Source organism: Ascaphus truei, chromosome 12, assembly GCF_040206685.1.
Source record: "Ascaphus truei isolate aAscTru1 chromosome 12, aAscTru1.hap1, whole genome shotgun sequence".
Lineage (NCBI taxonomy): Eukaryota > Metazoa > Chordata > Amphibia > Anura > Ascaphidae > Ascaphus > Ascaphus truei.
The window spans coordinates 37,278,496-37,303,499 of NC_134494.1; the positions used below are offsets into that span (position 1 = coordinate 37,278,496).

A 25,004-nucleotide genomic window follows, 5' to 3' on the forward strand; every position below is an offset into this window, starting at 1 on the left:
TCTTTAGGTAGCCAAAGGGATAACTATCAGACTCCTTTGTCAATGTAGTGACCCGCTCCACATTGTTGGGAGATTTCTCACAAATCTCGTTCTCTTGAGTTTGTAGTGAGGTTTTAATTCTTGATTAAGATCACCCATGGATCTTAAAAACCACATGACTGAATTATCTCCAGATCACTGACAATAGGGTGTGAGGATGTTTGTGAAGCAGCTGCCAATCTTATGAACCTAGGCTGCCATGTGTGGATATCTCGATACTATGTGTACCTATGTTCAAGAAAGAGAGGACCTGGAAAGGAGAGAGATGAAAGTCGGATATTTATTTATTTATTTCTATAAAAAAAATTACCAGGAAGCAATATATTGAGTTACCTCTCGTTTTCAAGTATGTCCTGGGCACAGAGTTAAATTACAAATACAGTTACATAAGTAAACGGTATACATTATATAGAAGTCATTGCATGCACAGTTAAGATACTATATATTATGGGCGTATGTAGCAGTTACAGACCAGATTAAAATGTGAGACAGCTTTGGTTTTGAAAGAACTTAAACTGGTGGTGGATGTGAGAGTCTACAGGTTGTTCCAGTTTTGGGGTGCACAGTAAGAGAAGGAGGAGCGGCCGGATACTTTGCTGAGCCTTGGGACCATGAACAGTCTTTTGGAGTCAGATCTCAGATGATAAGTGCTGCATGTGGTAGGGGTGAGGAGCTTGTTCAGAAAGGCGGGTAGCTTGCCCAGAAAGTACTTGAAGGCAAGACAGGAAAGGTGAACTTTGCGCCTAGGATATAGAGCCTGCAATAATAAGATAAGAACACGTTGGAGAGAGAGAGAATGCATTGTCATTTCTACATAATTGTGGGCTAAAAACATTCGTCTTTCGGTTCCGAGACGAAAGTCCATGTCATTTAGAATTTCTACAGCAGCAAAAAGCGCTTGTGGAAAAGTTTGCGACGCCATTGAAATAGGAGTACTTTTATAAGCGAGACCTTCGAAGGCAGCATCATTTAGCTTTTGCACAAATCACTTTATTGCTTCTTAATGGGAATTGTTTGCAGCACTGCAGGTTGGCCATGTAAATACTTTGGGGGGGGTTATTCATTAAGCTGTGATAGTGATTAAATCAATCGGAGTTTCCATGTGGTCGTGCCCCAGTTTGCACTATCGCAGTTTAATGAATCACCCCCATTGAGCTTTGATTTGATAAGAATCCAGTAACAGGCTCTCAATGGAGTATTCAGCGTGAATTCTATTATCCATTCCTTCTGCGTCCAACGGTATAACATTACACTGTCACTCGCATCTCGTGTCTGCCAGCATACTAACGTGTTAACAAATGAGTGACCAAAACAATAGTGTTAAGAATGTCTTTCAGCAGCAATGAAATGCTATAATTGTGCTGCTTTAATTTTATGATATGTAATTGGGAGGTTCCTAAACCTATACGCAAGACAAATATTGCTGATACTTGGAAGGGAAAAAGACATTCTCTCAGACCATAATTATCTTAAAAAAAAACTAAGAGACAAGTGGAAGATAAAAAGCCCCATCAACAGCGTAGGATATATTATATTCCGCCCAGCAATTTATCCATCATCCTTTGAAAACATATTCATGCCTATTGTACTCCAAGCGTCCTCAGAAAAATCCGCTAGAAAATGCAACAATGAAAAACCCTCTAAAGAAAAAAAAAAGAAGAATATGCTTCATTTTTACCCAGGAGTTTCCGAATCAGAGCCTGGGGGAACAGGGCCATATCTTCTTTTCAGCATATGTATCATCCTTGCTTTCTAAGGGCAGGGGTTCTTTATTTGATTGACAGCAGGAGGTGCTGTTATACTGTACCTCTCGCGTTACATGGCTCCATGGAACATCTTTTTGGGAGAGGACATTACATTTGTACCAGAATATTGTGACCTAATTCGTATTTATTCCATGTTTAGCTCGTTGGGCTGAAGGAATTTCAAAAGATTTAAGAAGCTTTATTGCAGGAATTTTGTTTATCAGTATAGTAAATATTTTATGGGGATTCATAGAATAAACAGTAGGGGCTATATTTAAAGAGGCAATTCAAGCCGTTTAATTAATAATAACCCCCCCCCCCTTCCCCACACACACTTTTTTGGGTTTTATTATATGCAGCCTTTGATTATCATTATTGAAAACTAATTACCTAAGCTGCTGATTGATTCATTCTCCCGTGATCGATAAGCAAAAATTCTGCCTCCCGGGGTTCACTAAATGGCTTCTTTTCTGTTGCAACCAACCAATCAATCAGTCAGTGTAACTCAGCAGCTACAATTTTTTCTTATATTACTAAGATAACATTATCTATTGTTACAGTTTGCAGCTCAAACTGCTGGGAATATTGGCAACAAGTGATCACAAACAGGAAAGTGTTACAAAGATCTTGACCTGCTGGGAGAGGTGGGCTAAAGCCGACTATAGAAATCAAAGGATGCTCAGTATATTAAAACGCATTAAAAATGTCATTAAGAGTTGAACTTTAAAATAAAAAAAGGTAGTAAGTATTATCTAATACTACAGAACTGATTTATTTAAAAACACATGTATGATATTGCAGGGATTGCTACTTTAAAACAAAATGCATTGCAACTCGGACCAAATCCGTGCCATTCATACACCGTTACAGTTTGTCTGTAAAGTAGGGCTGAGCGGGATTTAAACAATGGAACCATTTCCAAAACCCCACATCTAGGCAAAGACCAAGTGAGATTTTGCAACCATTATTTGCATTATTTGTAGACTTAAATCCCTGGCTTTCACAGCAGTTTCCTCTTTATTTATTATTTATTTCGTGCTCTGCTTCTCTGACGCTGAAAGGGCAAGTGATGCTTTAAGCAATTAATGTTTCTTTCTTTTTGCAAGGAAGTGACATGAAAGTTTACATTTTACACTTAGGCAAGACATTGGGTTAACGTGTTTCTTTCCCAGCCTCTGGGTAGTGTCATTATTCTTGTCCCAGTTAACCCATGCTTGGTCTCACGAGCTTCCAACTTGTGCCTAAATAATCGTACTGTAACCTGTCTTAACGTCTAACCAACCCTAGTCTGTAATATAAAGACCGTTTCATGGGATAAAAGGGGCATAGCTACTTCCCCCGTGTGCAGAGATGAATGGGGTTTTGCCGTTCTCACCCTGTGACATCTGCTATATGTCCCCTCGAACATGTTTAACTGAAATTCATGGAATTTGGACAAAACGTGACCCCTCTGTGTGGTGTTATTTATTTATTTTTTGGCGATCTTTGAAAGCTTTCCAACTATTTTATCAAAGCCATTGATGGCTTCAATGTTTCATCTATATCTCCTAATACTTTCTACTAATCGCAAGAGTCAGAGCCGCAGAATAAACCCAGTATTTACGTGCGGTGATTGTACGCTTACTGCTTTCATTTGTGTTTCCTTTAAGGTGGAGGAGATTTGAAAGCCTAGAACAGGGGTGGCCAAGTCCAGCCCTCAAGGGCAACCAACAGGTCAGGTTTTAAGGACATCCCTGCTTCAGCACGGGTGGCCCAAACATTCTGACTGAGCCACCTGTGCTGAAGCCGGGATATCCCTAATATCTGGCCCTTGAGGACTGGAGTTGGCCGCCCCTGGGCTAGAAGTTTATAGAAATACTCTGGCTCTTTTTCAGTATCCTGTGAAGTCTCTTCCCTGTGCTGAAGCAGGGATCCCTTCCCTGTGCTGGAGAAAATGTGAATCGCAGGCATTTGAACGAAGCTCATCTGTACTCCAGGACCCGGCTAGTGGCTTCCCAGCATGTTGGATAAGGGTCTTTGTGGTGTTATTATACCGTGCACTGCGTTTTTAGAAAGGTATCCAAAATGCTGCAAAGCTGTTGCAACATGTTAGATCACACGCAAGCTGAGCACGCCGATACTCTAAAATGTAAAACCAATGTGTTTTTCTGGGGCAGGTGGCCAGACTCGAGGCGGAGGAACTGTCAATGTCAATGTCTCAATAATCCAATGCATGGGAACAAAGGCAGGTGAACTTTATTAATGAGAGATCTTCAAGTAAGAAAGCTGACCTAACCCTGCCTTACCTGCAATGGGACCTAAAGCCACATGTACCACACTTTGTGGTTATTTACGAAGCATCTGTTGCTGCTACTGCTCTGTAAAGGTAGTTTACATGAAATGAGTAGTAAAGTTAGCACGGGTTAGTAAATAACACCACTCGTTTTTAATTACAACTGGCATAACCACATCATGCCACAATGTAACTTTGTCTTCTTTCGCTGTTATACACTGAGCTCATCAATATTCAGCACTTATTCTCCTGTTAAACCCAACTGTTACCCCGCTCGTGCATACAGGGATAAATTCCTCTTCAGGCCCAAGTATAAAAACCGCGACGGATTCCAAACAATGGACCGCACTCCCTGAGGAAGGTTCTTTCTGGACCGAAACGTTGGTTTGATCTGTGCTGATGTATTTACCATATTGCTTTGAGTGCTGCTTCTTTGTTGTCTCGCCTGGGAAAGCGTGTGTGTGTGTGTGTGTGTGTGTGTGTGTGTGTGTTACTTCTCAAAATATGCTATTATTAGTGGTCAAATGCAATGTTAAATATATTTATTTCCAATACAAATGTACTGAATGCAAGTATTATTCATTACTCTCAAAAAGCAAAATAATGCACCAAAAAAAATAAATCTATTTTAATGGAATAATTGGGATATGAGTGGGGTCTGTGTCCAAGAGCGTGGGCCATCCTACAGGCAGTCCTCGTTTTACAACGAATGGCTTATCCAACGCTATGCAATGCATACCTATGTTCATTTTTACAACGCCAAAACGGCTTATCCAACGCTCTTACGACACTTTGCAAAGTTGTTGTTTATGTGTATAAAATATATATTTTATACTATATAATATATTATATTTTTATATTATATATTATGTTATATTATATATATATATATATATATATATATATATATATATATATATATATATATATATATATATATATATATATATATATATATATATACAGTATATAATTTATGTGTGTGCTGCATATCTTATTGTCTGCGTAAAATATTTTGTGTATTTTAGCATTAAAAATGCCTCCAGGAACGGAGCCTTTCATTTAAACAGTGTTCCTATGGGAAAACGTGTTTCGCTATCCAACGCCATTTTGAGTAACACATTGTGTCGGATAACCGAGGACTGCCTGTATTGTGACAGTAAGGAGCCTCCTGTTATTATTTGGTTGCTTGTAAGCAATTAGTTGCTTTTCTTTTAACCACCATAGATAAAAGGCTAACTCATTTTAGAACTTAAACACAAGTTAAATTGGCACGTTGGTTGTCATTATGTGATTATATACCACCTGTTTGATTGAGGTAAATAGCATCGTGCCATAATCCACGAGGTGTGGCATAATCTCATTTCTACACCACCCCTCTTAAGAGTTTAATTGTTCTTTCAGTGGATTCCATTTACAGAAACACCCTTGGGAGCAAAAAGGGCATTCCAATAACGTGAGTGATCTTACAGCGTTAATTGCTTGCATTAGGGCACGTGTGCATTCATATATTTTCACATAGGAAAGGTAACCGCTGGTACTTTTACATCACATATTTCCAGCAGTTTCTTCATCCAGTCGCGGGATGGAATAGCACACTGATGCAGTAAAGTATTAATGACGTGGTATTCCTGGAGAAGTACAGCTTGGTTTGATGGACCAGTGTGTGTTCTTCACAAGGCTCTGATTTTTGTCCACCCCCCCCTCCCCCCCAACAGGTCAGGTTTTCAGGATATCCCTGCTTCAGCACAGGTGGCTCAGTCAAAGACTGAGCCTCTGGTTGAGCCACCTGTGCTGAAGTAGGGACTGATTGAGCCACCTGTGCTAAAGCAGGGATATCCTGAAAACCTGCCCTGTTGGGGTGGGGGGCTTGAGGACTGGATTTGACCCCCCCCCCCCTGCTCTAAAGGATTTTACTGATTATGTTCCTATTTTCTAGCGTTTTGTTTTTTTTATTTGAATTTTAAACGATTGTGCCCAAATAATAATATTGTAACCTGGCTTTAAATCTAGTTGATCTTTAGTTATATAAATGCAAATGAATGTTCTTGTGTTACGGGTCGTTCCGTAGCTTCACCCATGTAGTTTATTTGGTTGGTTCTGATCCCGTGTACATCTGCTGGACGGTCACTTGAACATGTTTTACTGAATGTCCCTTTGGAAACTCTCCCCTGCAGTGTTCACATGGCAACTCCTTCTGTGTATTGCCACTTTCTCCACCAGGCCGCACCCAGCGCATCTCCATGCACCGAGCGGATCTCCATGCACCAAGGGGATCTTTATAAGACAATAAATATCTTATCATATTCTTCACAGATCATATTCTTTGGTGTCTACTAATGTCACGAAGTGAGAATAGCTTATCCGCCATATTAATTTAGATTAGTATTATTCACAATAAATACATAGTTCAATAAAATAATCAGTGCACAGGGGGAAAAAAACAAGACGTTGTGGAGAACTCTTTAAAAAATAAACATACTGAAACTACATTTTTTTTTTTTTTTTTTTTTTTTTTTTTTTTAAACACCCGTCCTGCTGTTTCCAAGTGGTCCCTGTGCACAGGCAGAATCCTAAAACTCGCAGGTGATGACGGTTGAACATCACAGAGATCCGGAACGTGCCCGCATCCAGAAGACGAAAAGCAGGACCATATAGCAGCAGTTGGTTACACCATCCTATGTCTAAACTCAAGAACAATAGTACACTAATATTAATGTATGAATATATATGAACGACTATATTTGTGCGTTCTAAAGAGAATCTATTACAACAGCCTGCACCTGTGATCAGGTGCAGCAGTAAATCTTAAATAGTTTCAGTTCAAACTTTTTAGGATGTGCGTGGGTAAAAGAGCTTTGATGCAGGACGGATTTCACACACAGCATAGATTGTGCTCTACATAACAGCACAGCCGTGATTGTGCGGTATGGTGAAATGGTTTAGGAATGAGTATGGTGTTTTGAGTTGGTGTATTGCATCGGTAATTATCAGGGTGTGAGGTTAAGCTTCATTAACTGCAGAGAATTTATAAGTTGATATATGTTATGCCCTCGAGAACATAAGAAGAGAAAAGAGTCTGACTGTTACACAAAGTGACTTTGTGTATTTGCCAACACAAAGTTCGCAGTGCATCGCGGTGAGAAGTGCGAAGCAGGTCGGGCTGCTAGAACTTCTGTCTGCTAGTTCAGTGTTCTGCAAGTTGTAGCCAAGCTTTTTTCCTGAAGTTCAAATAAAGGTGCTCAGGTGACATTTCCTAGTATTGAATAAATAAGTAAGAACAATCGGGAATTGTGCATTTTGTGACTGCGCAGAAGAACTTATCTATAACGGGGTAATAGTACGATTCACCAACCAGTGCCTCTAACTCAGGGGAGGCCCACTCCAGTCCTCAAGGGCCACCATCATGTCAGGTTTTGCGGATATCCCTGCTTCAGCAAAGGTGGCTCAGTCATTTTGAATAAGCCACTTGTGCTGACGAATGGATACCCCGAGAACGTGACCTGTTGGTGGCCCTTGAGGACTGGAGTTGGCCGCTCATGCTCTACCCTCTCACACGGAGGGCTGAAGACGTTTCCCTTTTGAATATTCCAATATATATTGGTAAATTGGAAAACACCAATAACGTTGCATTATTCACTTCTTTATCATTGATCATGCGTGCCATTACCTTTTCTTTTTCTTTGTAATTAAACGGGGTTTTATAGCCCATAGCCGCTGATTCTTTTGTGGCTTACATTGGGGATTAAGAGCTCTTGTGGGTTATTGAGAGGGTTGAAGCCTCCAGATAAACCGAATGAAGGGAGTGTGAGCTGGCAGCCTATTCTCAAGCACTGTTTGAGATTTGGGGACTCTCTGAAGCAGAAGAATTGTCTTTGAAGCAGACAGTTTCAAGCAAGGATTGTAATATTTGAAACTTCATCTCTGCTTAACGAGGATTATGAGTGAAGTTAATGAAAACTTATCCTAGGAAGTAGATGTAACTAGTGCAGCAGTTACAGGATCGTCTCTCTTTAACGCAGCAGCCCGCACCGCACACAATTGTTGAGGTTTTCTGTCTTATATTGGCCTACCTGAAGCAGACGGACCCCGCGGAGCGGATCTGTGAACGCCAACCTCCCTCCATTTCCCAATCAATAAGCAGGTTTGTCCACCAGGCGAGAATGTTTGGCCGGTGGACACACACTGGCTGCGGTATCAGGACTGGCTACGGTATCAGGACTGGCTGCGTTATCAGGACTGGCTAGGGTATCAGGACTGGCTGCGGTATCAGGACTCACTCTAGCGGCATACAGAAATTCGCAACATCATCAGGAGTTGACAATTGGGACTTTCTATTTCTGACATCGACGGCATTTTTGTAGTTTATTTTTTGTGTGTTTTCCAAACTGGCTCATACACAAAACTACAGATACCTCGAGAATAGGGGGGGGAACAACCGGGAACTTTCCAGTGAAGAAAAAATAATCTCTTAAATTTTTTGGGGGTAGGATTTCTGCTTTAATACTGCACAGTATGCTTATTATTGTATGAATGGTTTTTGCTAATTGGTTTTCACATTATGCGTTGTGCACTTTCTGTTAGCCATGTAGATATACAGACCCATTTAACAGAATATACAATAAAATGAGAGGCCTCAGTCATATACACGTTCAACACCATTTTATAGTTTGATTGTGTCTTAATTAAAGATCTTCTTGGCTTTCTATTTAGTTCGGCAAATAAAACTCTCACTTGTGAGCACATTCACACGTCCGCTTTCCCCCATCATCATAGTTCTGAAAGGTGAACAGTCACGAGTCCAACCCCCATATCTCAGAATTTACTGCTGTTAGGAGCTCATACCAAAAAGTGAGAAGAATGTGGCAAAAATGTCAACACTTTCAGAACACCTCACCAATGACGGCTTTACTAGTCTTCCAGAAAATCTATTCCGTCAACATTCCTCCAAACAAGACAATAACTAGAGGATTTAGACGCAAAAAAAACCCCAGTGTGCAGTTAGGATGAGTTAGAAAACGTGTGAACGTGGGGGTGAGAGAGAACGTTTCATATAAGATTTTGACTTTTTTTTGTTGCAAACTCCTCACGATCTTTGGTAGAAGTTTGACGTTTGCAAAAAGGGGTCATTTTCTCTGTATTCACAGTCACGCGAAACGTTAACAGGTATTTAACCCCCTTATTTGCCGGGATACGGAGCTGCCTTGCGCCTCTGCAGGTCGAGGGTTTTTTTTGTTGTTGACTTTCTATACGTAGTATCACTTTGAAGTTTGCTCAATATTATTGCTATTAAAAAAAAGGGAAATGTTTGCTGAAGTTCATACAACGTATAGCGTGATTTTAGTTCGACACGGTAAATGTTAGAGACTAAAACAAATGGATATTTTTTATTGAATGTTTTGACATGATTCCAATGCAGGTTTTGTAATTCTGTACCAGATTAATACAGGGACACTGGTCTTAACTATGTAAAAATTACTGGATCTTTTGTGATGAGAAATTAATGTAAAACGGACTGTATAAAACTTAGCAATAGGCCTAAGTAAAGATGACTGGATGCCCTGTGTGTAGAGTTTAGCCACGCTGCTCCCACTCTCTGGAACAGTCTGCCTCGTACAGTGCGAGAGGTGTCCTCTCTGTGAAGTTATAACAGGCTCAAGACTTACCTGCTTACCCAGGCATTTAATTAATGAACCCCATCCTGTCCGGCATTAAATAGATACAGTCCCGCCCCATTCTGTATTGTATCTTTCCTTGTGTTTAGTCTCTTTTATACCCTGAAACATATTCTTCTTTTCCCCTTTTTGTAACTGTGAAACGCTTCGCGTCCCATTGGGAGAAAAGCACTATATAAAGAAAGTTATTGTTGTTATTATTATTAGTTTTATTTGTATCCTCCTATAAACTTTTTGGGATCAACATTTCAGATATCACAAGTTTAATTTCGTGTTATTGAATCTGAAGTATGGAGAAATCATATATTAAACTGATGTTTTCTCACTAATGGACAGGTGTGTTTGTGTATGTACGGTATTTATTTTTCTGTCGCTTGTAAATAGGAGTGAGGCTAAACCCCTTTTATTAAAGTTATTTTTATTTATTTTTTTACATATTTTATCTGACTTACTATATGTAGTTACGTATATAACAAGCATGAAAATGTGTACATACATGAAATACTTTCACCATGCTCGCTTTCGCCGAAGTATCCAAACTTTTAGTTTAAAACATTCCAAGCTACAGATAATGCATGGTTGAAACCTATTCCAACTTCACATTGCAAAGCCAGAATAACCAGCCTCACTCTGATGAGACCCAAAAGGTTGTAAAAGCTGTCTGTGAGTAGGGTTACTGGCTCTGCACTTCTTTAACCCAAGCGGTGCTGAAAAGCTGTGTAATACAGCAGGCAGAAGCTTATAGGGCTCCATGATAAAATGGATAAGGAGCAAAAGGTGCTCATTTGCATTTCATTACCCAGAATCACTGGCTGCAGTGGAAGCAGTGTATGCCAAGGCAGGGGTGCGCAAACTTTTCCCTCTGTGCCCCCCCTGCATGCTTTCCTCGCCCCCCCCCCCCCTTACCTTGGCTACGGCGTCAAATGATGCCACGGGGTCATGTGACATCACGTGACCCCGCTGCATCATTTGACGCCGCGTTGTCATGACGTTGCGTTGCTGGAAGTCAAGGTAAGTGATTTACAGAGGCCTCGCACAGGCCTCTGTAGCTGTCGCGTGCCCCCCTGTGCTAATGGATAATGTAGAAAGGCAGGCCTACCTGAGCCGTGGGGATATGTTCACAAGTAATATTTATATTTGCTGTAAGCTACTAAAAAAATCAAAAAAACAATGAAACCCACAAACAAAGATCCTGCTACATGCATGAAATATATAGACTTGGGGCCACTGTATATACACTATATAACACATATCATAGTTCTGTATTCTCTTGAGTTGTTAGAACATCATATTTTTTATCGATAACTTTGCCGTTCTTCCTTCTTTTCCCCCCGGTGCAAAACTTCCCATAGAACACATGCCAAAAAAAATCTTTGCTTATTAGATGAGTAGTCAAATCAAGTGTGGTTCCGAAATTGAAATGAACGTTTGTTTACTGAAGAAGAAAGAGTTGCAAGAGGTTCCCTGTGCTTGGGGAAATGGCTGTGACATCTCACTTGGCTTGCAATATTAAAGGCGACTGGTGTGAAATAGTTAATCCCCTCCCGAGATTTCAAACAGGTGAATGACAAGATCTGCAGCAGAGACGGTGCAGCGTATGGCGTCAGCGACAGGTGTGCGCCTGATTACAGTAGCAGAGACACGTCAAACAAAGACCAGCTCAGGGAGTTAGGCGAGTGCATAGCGAGGATTTGTACTAATGATTATCTGTGAGCAGGGATCCTCAGCATTGTGTAACAGAGATAAACAAAGGCAAGTCCTCACAATGCAGGGGGCAGGTGTTACTGGGAGGACAATGGCTGTGCTTTTTTATGGTGTAGGAAAGCGCACCTGGGAAATTTAATTAATGTTATCTTTAGGAATGTGCCCTTTAATGAAGAGGAAATGCAGTTTGTACAATATCTGGGATCCTGAAGCATTTCCAGCGGTAGCTACGTCATCAGATTACCATCAGAGCTCAGGTGTATTATCTACCTTACCATCGTCTCGCGAAGGATGTGAGACTTGTTTCGTCCTTGTGGCTTTTCTGGTCTTAACAAAATGATTGTATGTCATTTTAATTTGTTCTTTAACCGTCCGCTTAAGTGGAGGCGTGTTTTTGATAAAAAAAATAAAACATAAAATGATGATGGCGAGGAAGACCTAGTCGAGGGCTTATTCGGCAAGTCCTGACACCCCTGCCTAAGAATCAGTGGCACTTATTCAATTCATGATCTGCCATCCCTCCTAGGAACACCAAGTGAACTAATGGCAGTGACTTATGGGGAGGTTAAAAAGGGGGGATTTACACTATTTTGTAGTTGGACATGATTGATCATCCTTTTAACTTTTGATGTTTCTATGGTAACTAAATGCTTTGCAGATCTTGCGCATGCATCACTGCTTTTGTGGTAAGACTGTTTGTAAACTTTTGTATGTGCAGATACATTGGTTGAGGCGGATTTGTTTCTTTTGGTGTTTGATATATTCTACTTATACTGACATTATTAGCCAAAGAGATACAAGAACAATAATGACAAGATAAGGTTAGAGTTAAACTAACCCAAAGAAAATAGCAATGTTTTTATGCAGGAAGCAGGTAAGTGAATCATTACGTGACAGCAGCACCCTTTTTCATAAACTTCGCTATTTTAAGTTTAGGGGGCCCCCATAGTTCCTGATATATTTGTGAAGTTGCCGGTATTACTTCTAAACCAATGATTTTGCAAATTCCTATTGGCCCAAGATTTGGCAGCCATTTTGTTTCCCCTGGAGGGAGATTTACCATCACCGGTAAGTATCTTCGGAACAGGGGTGTCACCAGAGCTGAAAACGGCGCGGTTCAGCTCCAGTGGACCACCCTGTTTCAACACCGATAAAAACTAAATGAAATAGGAGGTAAAAAAATAGGAGAGGAAACTGCGGCATTAAAGCAGCCGTCCAAGATGCATATTTATTTATTTTTTTCCCTTTAATACATGCATCAATACAATCCACACAATGATAAGTAATTAGCTAAGTTGCCGATCGATCTGTTCTCCTGTTATCGATCGGCGAAGATTCGGCTTGGGGGTTCACTAAATGGCTGTCAGTGCAGCAGAAGAGGACCAAAGATGCAAAGTTCTGTGGAGAAGATCATCTGTCTTAGTACTGCACAACTGGCTACAATGGCATATGGCAACAATAGAGTGCTAGATAACGAATAGGGAGTGAGCAGTAGGGGAGACCCTGGTAATTGCACCCAGTGCTATAATAGAGCAATTACCTAAGAATGCCTATAGGCAAAACAATAAATATTTATTAAACATCTATATAAACACACAATTAAACGGCGCAAAGGAAAATGGATAAAAGCAACTAAAACTCAGGTACGGGTGTAGTGGAGGCCTGTATAAAGTAAATAACTATGATACAAATATCTTATAGTACAGCCTCCTACTACGAGCACGAGTGGGGGGAAATATGCAGGGAGGGTGGTGGTTACTGATATTGCACTATGGCTAGTGATGTGTGCTAAAGGGTAAGCACAGAATACCACCTTATGTGAGGGAGGTGTATATGTGGTGAAGGTATAGCTATAGTAGGCTAGTGTGAATAGGCGCTACCAGGGATCACAAACATAGATAGTGCAGAGTGTATGCAGTCAAAGCAGCTGCTGCTGTGGTGGTGTTTAAATAATAGCGCTCCCACTTATGTATTGGCCTATAGCTGTAGCGTGTATGCTTATTGCTACCAGCATATGCCTATGTTGCGTCCTTGAAGTATATAGCCGCCAAAAGTACCTTTCTTGCCAGCACTTCCCAACACATCAATACATATCAGTACATCGAGTCAATCCCTCCCTCCCCACAACTGCCGCGATCTCACCCGTGACCGGTGACGTCGGAGGTCACGGGTGAGATCGCGGCAGTTGTGGGGAGGGAGGGATTGACTCGATGTACTGATATGTATTGATGTGTTGGGAAGTGCTGGCAAGAAAGGTACTTTTGGCGGCTATATACTTCAAGGACGCAACATAGGCATATGCTGGTAGCAATAAGCATACACGCTACAGCTATAGGCCAATACATAAGTGGGAGCGCTATCATTTAAACACCACCACAGCAGCAGCTGCTTTGACTGCATACACTCTGCACTATCTATGTTTGTGATCCCTGGTAGCGCCTATTCACACTAGCCTACTATAGCTATACCTTCACCACATATACACCTCCCTCACATAAGGTGGTATTCTGTGCTTACCCTTTAGCACACATCACTAGCCATAGTGCAATATCAGTAACCACCACCCTCCCTGCATATTTCCCCCCACTCGTGCTCGTAGTAGGAGGCTGTACTATAAGATATTTGTATCATAGTTATTTACTTTATACAGGCCTCCACTACACCCGTACCTGAGTTTTAGTTGCTTTTATCCATTTTCCTTTGCGCCGTTTAATTGTGTGTTTATATAGATGTTTAATAAATATTTATTGTTTTGCCTATAGGCATTCTTAGGTAATTGCTCTATCCTAGCACTGGGTGCAATTACCAGGGTCTCCCCTACTGCTCACTCCCTATTCGTTATCTAGCACTCTATTGTTGCCATATGCCATTGTAGCCAGTTGTGCAGTACTAAGAGGGATCTGTGGGAGATCACTCTGTTGTCACCCTATATACTTGCTACGCCAGTACTATCCCTCTGCACCGGCTAACTACATTGCTATTCGGTGAGCGGTATACCTATAGTTATTTCTTGAGAAGATCATCTGACCAGGCAGTCACTAGATACAATTGGTGCACTGCTAGAGAGAGGGCAGGGCTCAAAAAGGGGTGCGCCGGAGCCTGTTTCAGAAGAGGAAGTGGGTGTGACTTTGTAAATGGTTGCTTTAGAAACAAAAAATGCTTCTTACCTTATAATACATAAAAATGTCATTCAGAGTTGTTTAAAAAAATGCTACAAGTATTTCTCATAGTACAGAACTGATTTATTAAACAAAACACACATGTAGGATGCTGCCTGGTCTGCAGCTTTAAGTGGGAATGAATCTAAGGAGGACGATCACATTACTATGTATTTGGTTTTTTTAAATTTTTGCCTGCTATGTGGGACTTTGCTTTATAAGGACTACGTTGAATTGAATTATCATTGTCATTGTTGTTCGGGAGCACGGTTTGTGTTTCGGAGAACGGTAATGACAAATGCACGTGAGTATACCGACATCTAACTCCGTCAGGTAGCACCGCGCCTTCAAAATACGTCTCGGAAATGCGGATAGACAATATCCGAGCGCTCTGAGATATAATAAAATGAGATGCTTTGTGTCTTCACACAATGAACTTCATTGGTAGTATATTTTCTGTAGCATTTTCTAATCCGTGGGTATCACTTTTATGATTGTTACTGCTTGGATAACTTTAAAAAGCTTAAATACCATCAATTTATGTACTCGTCTGTTATGAAAATAATGTTATATTAATCAAAATAAAGGCCCTGGTATAACTTCACATTTACTGCTACACATAAGACAAGTACAATGTATGGATTTCCTACAACACACACATACTGTATAAACATGATGATTATTCGTTTCCTTGAGCCGGGCACGGCAAGAAGCTACTATGAATACTTTTAGATTAGAATATCTGTGTGTCCTGGGAGGGATCCGCTGGGGAAGTAACTATGGGTACATTGTATCCACATTGATGCCATCATGTGTACAATGTTGTAGGATGCTGTCTGCATTTTAAAACATTGCCTACATTCTTATTGGCACTTTGCAACACCTGAGTGCACCCCACTGAAATAAATACACAGATATACATACTATAAGCATAATGAGGTTTCTCTGAGCCTTGCAGTCTTCTCAATAGCTGTCGGGTCTCTCAGGTGACTCTGACACTGGCAGATAATCACAATAATGCGTTGCGATATTCTCTGACACTGACAATCTCTGCTCATCCCTTCATAGGAACAGCAAAGTGAGCATATGTGCCTATTACATAGAAGTTCAACGACATATAAAGCCTCTCTGGTAAATAGTGTTCAGTATGTAAACCTTGCAGAGAGCTTCTGTTACCACAGCACAGGGTGTGAACACCTCCGATCCCGTCAATGTTGGTTACAGCGCACCCCCTTACCAGAGCTGGTTTAGATGATCTTTAGACGTCTGTTGGTTATTATTTATTTGTGTTTTATTTGTAACTGATGCCTAATTCAGTAGCTAACGTACAGATCAATGAACTGATGTCCCAGCCATCAATTGAGGTGCCAAAAATCGGCGACGATAAGGTTTCAGCAGAAAAACACAAAATCAGCAGCATCGGATTATAGCAGTGGTCAAGCAGATCTGTAAGACCTGCACTCCCAGCCTGCAATTGGGATATTAAAACATGAACATTTAAAATTCATACCATATCCTTAAATTGTGTGTGTGTGTGTGTGTGTGTGTGTGTGTGTGTGTACAGTGGTCGACAAATCACCAAAAAATCTACTCGCCAAACAAAAAAATCTACTCGCCACCTAGTACCACACGTGTGCTGCTTGGGCCAATAGGAGCTCGCCACGATGTTAAATCCACTCGCCCGGGGCGTGCAAATGTATAGGTTTGTCGAACACTATATATATATATGATGTTTGGAACATGGTGAATGATTATATATATATATATATAAAATCATTCACCATGTTCCAAACATCACAGTACCAGAGGTAAGATAATAGGATTGATGGACATGCACACTATCGCCAGTATTAACTAATCTCCGGTACGGGTAATCGCATCACAATTTTGGATGATCTGCCAATGCTCTGCCACTGTGTCGGAGGTTCAATGATGAAATAAGACGGATCTTAAGAGAGTTAAGTCCTCGTTACAGCGCTTACAAAAAGTGATGGAAAAATACCTGTCCCTTACCAATCACCTAGTTTTAACCTAATAAACTTATAACTGCCATTTCGTTTATTTGGGTTCTGTGTGGGACTGTATCCTTAACAATGTCTGTTTAGCTTTGACATTTTGAATAGTATTCAGAGCAAAACAATGAAATTAACCCCTCCAAAAGCGCTAACCTACACTAAACTAAGTGATAACAATTTGTGCTAAAACAACGATAAGTGCTCGTGCAACATCAAAATGATAACAAAATGACTTGCACAATGCTGTGAGAAAAAAAGAAAAAAAAAGCAGCTAGGTGACAATAATAACAGGTAATTCCAAAACCTGATACAAAACAGTGAACAAACAAATATAAAGTCCCCAGCGCTAAAGTCCAAGATACCGTGATCTTTAAGGCAGTCTCTAGTCTTTAAGATGGTAGTTGGGCTCTGGTTTAGATGCTCCAGATGGGATAGATGTCCTTGATGTAGATGGATACACCGTCTGAAATAACAGATAAGCAGACACACCTGATTGCGCAGTGTGTTATAGCAATCAGAGCCCTATCTGAGATGTGAAAGAATCCTACTCACATAATCAACGCCAATATGTTCAGTGGAGAGGATCTGTGCTTGCTCCCCTTCTAATCCGCTCCTCACACGAACCCCACGTGGAGACAGCTTACAGGAGACAGCTTACAGGATACACCCTCTATCTTCAATGGCGTCGGGGAAGCGTCCGTTAACGACACCTCCACCAATGTGAGACAGGAATACGTACAAGATAGTGTAGTATGAACAGACCTTTAATGCTTAAAACACTATAAAACGTAATAAAATACACTCACATGGTGCAATAACAGATGGTATTGCTCAATATGCCGTCCGCAGCTTGCATTTCCTAACACCACACCGGAGAGTATCACTGCACACAGACACGCTGTCGACTTGGCGTGTGACGTCAGTGCTTTAGGAAGCTCTCCCTGCAGCAGGACTACAGTGGCTGGGATGGTTCAATGACTAAGCTCCTCCTCCCTACGCGTTTCGTGACACGTGGTCACTTCGTCAGGGGATGGTGGAGCTTAGTGTGTGATGCCTTATATGCAAACCCAAATGGAGAGATCCTCCTACTAGGGGTGGGGCTTAGCTGCAATGTTGATCAAGGAGGATCAGCTCTGACACTAGCAGCGTGATCGGGGTTAATGCCTTGCCATACTGCATATAAACACCCTCATATTATGCAATGAATGAGAACAATACAACGGATAAATTAAGAACAAATAAAATAAAATAATAAAACAATCATACTTATATATAAACAGCCATGAATTATCATGGTATAGATCACATTTTATAAAATTAATATATTCAATAAATGCAATCCCTGAATGTTTTACATAAAATATCCCACTCTGCTTGGCAAGGATAGATTAAGAGTCCTTCAAAAAGGCTGCAAGGTCAAACTCAATGTTAAGGCCTAGGGGGGTCAAGGTCTTAAGTGTGTAGATCCAATAACTTTCTCTTTTGGAGACTTTATTGAGCCTGTCCCCCCCACGCCAACTGCTTTTGGGATTATCAATCCCTATACATACTAAACCCTCTGGACTCTGTTGGTGGTGTATTCTGAAATGGTTTGAGACACTATGTGTCTCGAGACCCCTCTTAATATTGTAAACATGTTCTGCGAACCTTCGTTTGAGGGGTCTCCCCGTGCGGCCCACATATTGGAGTCCGCACGGGCATTCCAGCAAATAGACACAGAAATTTGTTTTACAATTGATGAAGGTTTTTATGTCAAAGTTTTTTCCTGTCACATTAGATTTAAAAGTCTTTGTTTTTTTACTGTGTTTACAACCAATACAGCTTTGGCATGTATAGTAGCCTTTAAGATCATTTAGCCATGTTACATGGTGATCTCTCAGGCCATCTAATGGACAGCTAGGTGATAAGGAGGATTTCAAATTCTTTGCTCTTTTAAACACTATTTTAGGTTTACTGGGTAGGATGCTCTTAAGAATTGGATCTCTTTGGAGAATACCCCAATGTTTGATCAGCGTCTTAGATATAATGGGAGCTATACCACTATACTGTGTGATGAAAAATGGAAACTTGGCCTGACCATTCTCAGCCGTTTTCTCTTTTCCACACAGCAAGGACGCTCTATCAGTTTTATTAACCTCTTTGATCGCAAGATCCAATTCTTGGTTTTTATACTCCCGTTCGATGAATTTGGTTTTCAACTCCTTAATTTGCTGTTGGTACACAGAGTTTTCCGAACAATTCCTCCTAATTCTAAGTGCTTGCCCCTTGGGGATGTTACGCAACCAATTGGGGTGATGGTGACTGGATGCCAAAAGGTAAGTGTTGGCATCAACCTCTTTATGGAAGGTTTTAGTGTGAATGATGCCATTTACTACATAAAGGGAGAGGTCAAGAAAGTTTATTGAAGTTTTATCCTGATTGAACGTGAATCTAAGATTCCGCGTATTGTCGTTCAAATATAATTTGAATTCCTCCAGTCGGTCCAGTGGCCCCCTCCAGACACACAGCACATCGTCGATGTATCTTTTCCAGAGCACCAGGTTTGCACCAAATGGGTTGGAGGACCTGATATGGTCCTCCTCCCAAATGGACATAAACAAGTTTGCATAACTAGGTGCAAACCTGGTGCCCATTGCAGTGCCGCACGTCTGGAGGAAGAACCTGTGGTCATGGCTGAAGAAATTATGCGTCAGAATAAACCTGATTCCATCTAGAATGAAATTTTTTAACTTCTCATCCACTCCAATATCCTGTTCTAGGACTCTTTTGATAGCATCTAGTCCCATCTGATGGTCAATGATCGTATACAACGAGACCACATCGCAGGTAACCCAGCACATATCTTCCCCCCACGTTAGGTCCTGTACAAGATTTAATACCTGCGATGTATCCCTTAAATACGACGGGACCTGTATTACATATTTTTGAAGTAGATGATCTAGGAATTGGGAAAGGTTGGAGGTGAGGGACCGGATCCCAGAAATTATTGGGCGACCGGGGGGTCTGGTGAGACTCTTGTGGATCTTCGGGATGAAATAAAACACTGGGATTCTGGGCTGTTCAATCATAATGAATTCCATTTCCCTGGTGCTAATAATGTCATCCCGAAGACCCTGATCCAAAAGAGTTGCCATCTCTTCTCTGAAAGAGTCTGTTGGATTGGACTCTAATACCTGATAGGTGGCGTTATCTTCCAGAATTCTAAGGGATTCCTCTCTGTAATAAGAGGAGTTCATCACCACGACTCCTCCCCCTTTGTCGGCTGATTTAATTACTATCTGGGAATTGGACTCAAGAGATTTAACTGCTGCCTTTTCTTCCTTACTTAGGTTTTGTTTGCGGCATTTGAAATCATTACTGGCTTCCTCTAAGTCAGAAATTACCATTTCGGCAAAGGTATCTACAAAGTTTCCCTTCATACCTCTTGGGTAGAAGGTGGAAGGTTTTTTAAAGGGAGTGAGGGGAGGTTTTGTCACTATTGGATTGGTGTTGGGTAGTATCACAGATCTACTTACTGCGTCCTTAAGATAGTATTTCTTGAGGGAAATTTTCCTCAGAAATCTATGGACATCAACATAGATGTTGAACATGTTGGGTCCGCTTACTGGGGCAAAGTTCAACCCTCGAGATAGCACATCTAGCTCTACAGGTTTAAGATCAATGCTACTTATATTAAACACATTGCTCTTTACCAATCCCTTTTCTGGTTTGGCCTTCTTTTTTCCCTTTCTCTTCCTTGTGCCTCCTCTTTTTCCTCGAACTCTTCCAATCTCTGCCTTTTCTTTTCTACCCTTACTTGTTCGTGCCTGTCTGGTTTGACTCTTGTGTCTCTCCACGGTTCCCGCATTGGTGCTCTGCCCTGGCGTTGTTCTAAAAAAGAATTTTTATTTTGAGTATTTGTCTCATAGTTATCTCTATGGGTCCTATCTAAAGGTGATCTTTCACGATAGTGATGGCCCTCATGTTTTCTGTCAACCGGAGATCTGTCCCTATATTCATACCCTACGTGGTGTTGTTCTTCTGGAAAACTTTTATGCAAACTTTGATCTCTTTGATCTTGCTTATTTGGCTTCTTTTTTCCTTTACCAGGGTTAGAGCTAAGTTTATTGACTTTAATTTAATTTGTAGATACCTTTGCCGAAATGGTAATTTCTGACTTAGAGGAAGCCAGTAATGATTTCAAATGCCGCAAACAAAACCTAAGTAAGGAAGAAAAGGCAGCAGTTAAATCTCTTGAGTCCAATTCCCAGATAGTAATTAAATCAGCCGACAAAGGGGGAGGAGTCGTGGTGATGAACTCCTCTTATTACAGAGAGGAATCCCTTAGAATTCTGGAAGATAACGCCACCTATCAGGTATTAGAGTCCAATCCAACAGACTCTTTCAGAGAAGAGATGGCAACTCTTTTGGATCAGGGTCTTCGGGATGACATTATTAGCACCAGGGAAATGGAATTCATTATGATTGAACAGCCCAGAATCCCAGTGTTTTATTTCATCCCGAAGATCCACAAGAGTCTCACCAGACCCCCCGGTCGCCCAATAATTTCTGGGATCCGGTCCCTCACCTCCAACCTTTCCCAATTCCTAGATCATCTACTTCAAAAATATGTAATACAGGTCCCGTCGTATTTAAGGGATACATCGCAGGTATTAAATCTTGTACAGGACCTAACGTGGGGGGAAGATATGTGCTGGGTTACCTGCGATGTGGTCTCGTTGTATACGATCATTGACCATCAGATGGGACTAGATGCTATCAAAAGAGTCCTAGAACAGGATATTGGAGTGGATGAGAAGTTAAAAAATTTCATTCTAGATGGAATCAGGTTTATTCTGACGCATAATTTCTTCAGCCATGACCACAGGTTCTTCCTCCAGACGTGCGGCACTGCAATGGGCACCAGGTTTGCACCTAGTTATGCAAACTTGTTTATGTCCATTTGGGAGGAGGACCATATCAGGTCCTCCAACCCATTTGGTGCAAACCTGGTGCTCTGGAAAAGATACATCGACGATGTGCTGTGTGTCTGGAGGGGGCCACTGGACCGACTGGAGGAATTCAAATTATATTTGAACGACAATACGCGGAATCTTAGATTCACGTTCAATCAGGATAAAACTTCAATAAACTTTCTTGACCTCTCCCTTTATGTAGTAAATGGCATCATTCACACTAAAACCTTCCATAAAGAGGTTGATGCCAACACTTACCTTTTGGCATCCAGTCACCATCACCCCAATTGGTTGCGTAACATCCCCAAGGGGCAAGCACTTAGAATTAGGAGGAATTGTTCGGAAAACTCTGTGTACCAACAGCAAATTAAGGAGTTGAAAACCAAATTCATCGAACGGGAGTATAAAAACCAAGAATTGGATCTTGCGATCAAAGAGGTTAATAAAACTGATAGAGCGTCCTTGCTGTGTGGAAAAGAGAAAACGGCTGAGAATGGTCAGGCCAAGTTTCCATTTTTCATCACACAGTATAGTGGTATAGCTCCCATTATATCTAAGACGCTGATCAAACATTGGGGTATTCTCCAAAGAGATCCAATTCTTAAGAGCATCCTACCCAGTAAACCTAAAATAGTGTTTAAAAGAGCAAAGAATTTGAAATCCTCCTTATCACCTAGCTGTCCATTAGATGGCCTGAGAGATCACCATGTAACATGGCTAAATGATCTTAAAGGCTACTATACATGCCAAAGCTGTATTGGTTGTAAACACAGTAAAAAAACAAAGACTTTTAAATCTAATGTGACAGGAAAAAACTTTGACATAAAAACCTTCATCAATTGTAAAACAAATTTCTGTGTCTATTTGCTGGAATGCCCGTGCGGACTCCAATATGTGGGCCGCACGGGGAGACCCCTCAAACGAAGGTTCGCAGAACATGTTTACAATATTAAGAGGGGTCTCGAGACACATAGTGTCTCAAACCATTTCAGAATACACCACCAACAGAGTCCAGAGGGTTTAGTATGTATAGGGATTGATAATCCCAAAAGCAGTTGGCGTGGGGGGGACAGGCTCAATAAAGTCTCCAAAAGAGAAAGTTATTGGATCTACACACTTAAGACCTTGACCCCCCTAGGCCTTAACATTGAGTTTGACCTTGCAGCCTTTTTGAAGGACTCTTAATCTATCCTTGCCAAGCAGAGTGGGATATTTTATGTAAAACATTCAGGGATTGCATTTATTGAATATATTAATTTTATAAAATGTGATCTATACCATGATAATTCATGGCTGTTTATATATAAGTATGATTGTTTTATTATTTTATTTTATTTGTTCTTAATTTATCCGTTGTATTGTTCTCATTCATTGCATAATATGAGGGTGTTTATATGCAGTATGGCAAGGCATTAACCCCGATCACGCTGCTAGTGTCAGAGCTGATCCTCCTTGATCAACATTGCAGCTAAGCCCCACCCCTAGTAGGAGGATCTCTCCATTTGGGTTTGCATATAAGGCATCACACACTAAGCTCCACCATCCCCTGACGAAGTGACCACGTGTCACGAAACGCGTAGGGAGGAGGAGCTTAGTCATTGAACCATCCCAGCCACTGTAGTCCTGCTGCAGGGAGAGCTTCCTAAAGCACTGACGTCACACGCCAAGTCGACAGCGTGTCTGTGTGCAGTGATACTCTCCGGTGTGGTGTTAGGAAATGCAAGCTGCGGACGGCATATTGAGCAATACCATCTGTTATTGCACCATGTGAGTGTATTTTATTACGTTTTATAGTGTTTTAAGCATTAAAGGTCTGTTCATACTACACTATCTTGTACGTATTCCTGTCTCACATTGGTGGAGGTGTCGTTAACGGACGCTTCCCCGACGCCATTGAAGATAGAGGGTGTATCCTGTAAGCTGTCTCCTGTAAGCTGTCTCCACGTGGGGTTCGTGTGAGGAGCGGATTAGAAGGGGAGCAAGCACAGATCCTCTCCACTGAACATATTGGCGTTGATTATGTGAGTAGGATTCTTTCACATCTCAGATAGGGCTCTGATTGCTATAACACACTGCGCAATCAGGTGTGTCTGCTTATCTGTTATTTCAGACGGTGTATCCATCTACATCAAGGACATCTATCCCATCTGGAGCATCTAAACCAGAGCCCAACTACCATCTTAAAGACTAGAGACTGCCTTAAAGATCACGGTATCTTGGACTTTAGCGCTGGGGACTTTATATTTGTTTGTTCAGTATTCAGAGCAAGGTTTAAACAAGACTGAGACTGAGTCTGTTACGTTAGAAATAGCTGACTGATTGTACTAATAAGTGAACAGTTCATTACAGCAGCAGAATCTGTCCCTCAGCCGAAGGTGTGCCATTAGTTTGACTTGTTAAAAAATAAGCACTGCAATTAACCAAGTACTAACCCAACCAACAAATAACACCAGCACGTTGTGTCTTCTGATGAACCTATAATCGTTTGTTTTCCTTTCCTCCGTGCCAGGACCTCCCAGCGCCTCTGATTAATGAAATACCTAAGCAAGGCGATGGGGTGAATACACAGGCGGCTGCTGCATCTGCACCGGATTCCCAGGACACGATGAAGATTGCCTGGCGCTACCAGAACTTGCCACAAGTGCAGGTGATGTTTAGTGACCGTTTTCTCATTCGATTTTCGGCGAATTTTATGTAGTTTTTTTGCCAGTAGAAGGAGGGCGTGTTCCATGTCCTGAAGTGCATGCGTGTGGCATCCCAGCCTGTTGAAGAGCAGCGACTTTACAGGGCCGCGCAGCAGGAAATGTGGCGTGGTGCGGTGTCTGGCGCGCACAGGTGTATATATATATATATAAAGTATTGGGAATAGATGAAGCAGAGAAAAGGTTCCACCCAGAACTATGGAAGATGGCCGAGGTCAGGGTGCAATGTGCGATTGCACTACAGGGGGCAGAACGGGGGTGCTCAAGTCCTCAAGACCCCCCAACAGGTCAGGTTTTCAGGATATCCCTGCTTCAGCACAGGTGGCTCAGGAGCCTCTGATTGAGCCACCTGTGCTGAAAACCTGACCTGTTGGGGGTTCTTGAGGACCAAAGTTGAGCCCCCCTGCTCTAGAACACCGCTGCTTTTTAATGTACAAATCGAGTAGCACCCTTTTTTTATTCACACGCCTGCAGGCTTACCTCCCTGTCCTCTTATAATATGTACGCTGTGTAAAGCTAAGTAACATGCGCTCCACGGGTTTCTTCTCCCGTTGTTTGAACATGAAATTGAAACTGGGATCACATTGCAATTATGGACTATTTGGCACGAATAAGGCTGCGTCCAGGGTGAATCCAGCCGGGCGGAGGCGCGCTGAGGCTGAGGGAAAGCGGGTGCTTTCCCTGGCCTTAGATCGCGCGCCGTCCGGAGGCGTGTTGGGGTGGGGAGGGTGGAGGCTTT

At 41.6% G+C, this 25,004-nt stretch overlaps 1 protein-coding gene across 3 annotated transcripts in view; it reads left to right on the forward strand.

The window, feature by feature from the left end:
* Window positions 1–25,004, forward strand: part of ELP4 (elongator acetyltransferase complex subunit 4) — a 319,054-nt gene that overhangs the window by 26,448 nt on the left and 267,602 nt on the right. For all 3 annotated transcript variants that reach the window (XM_075567333.1, XM_075567332.1, XM_075567331.1), the window contains exon 4: window positions 24,073–24,210. In XM_075567333.1, the coding sequence (XP_075423448.1) occupies window positions 24,073–24,210 (138 nt within the window). The remainder of the gene's footprint in view (window positions 1–24,072; window positions 24,211–25,004) is intronic.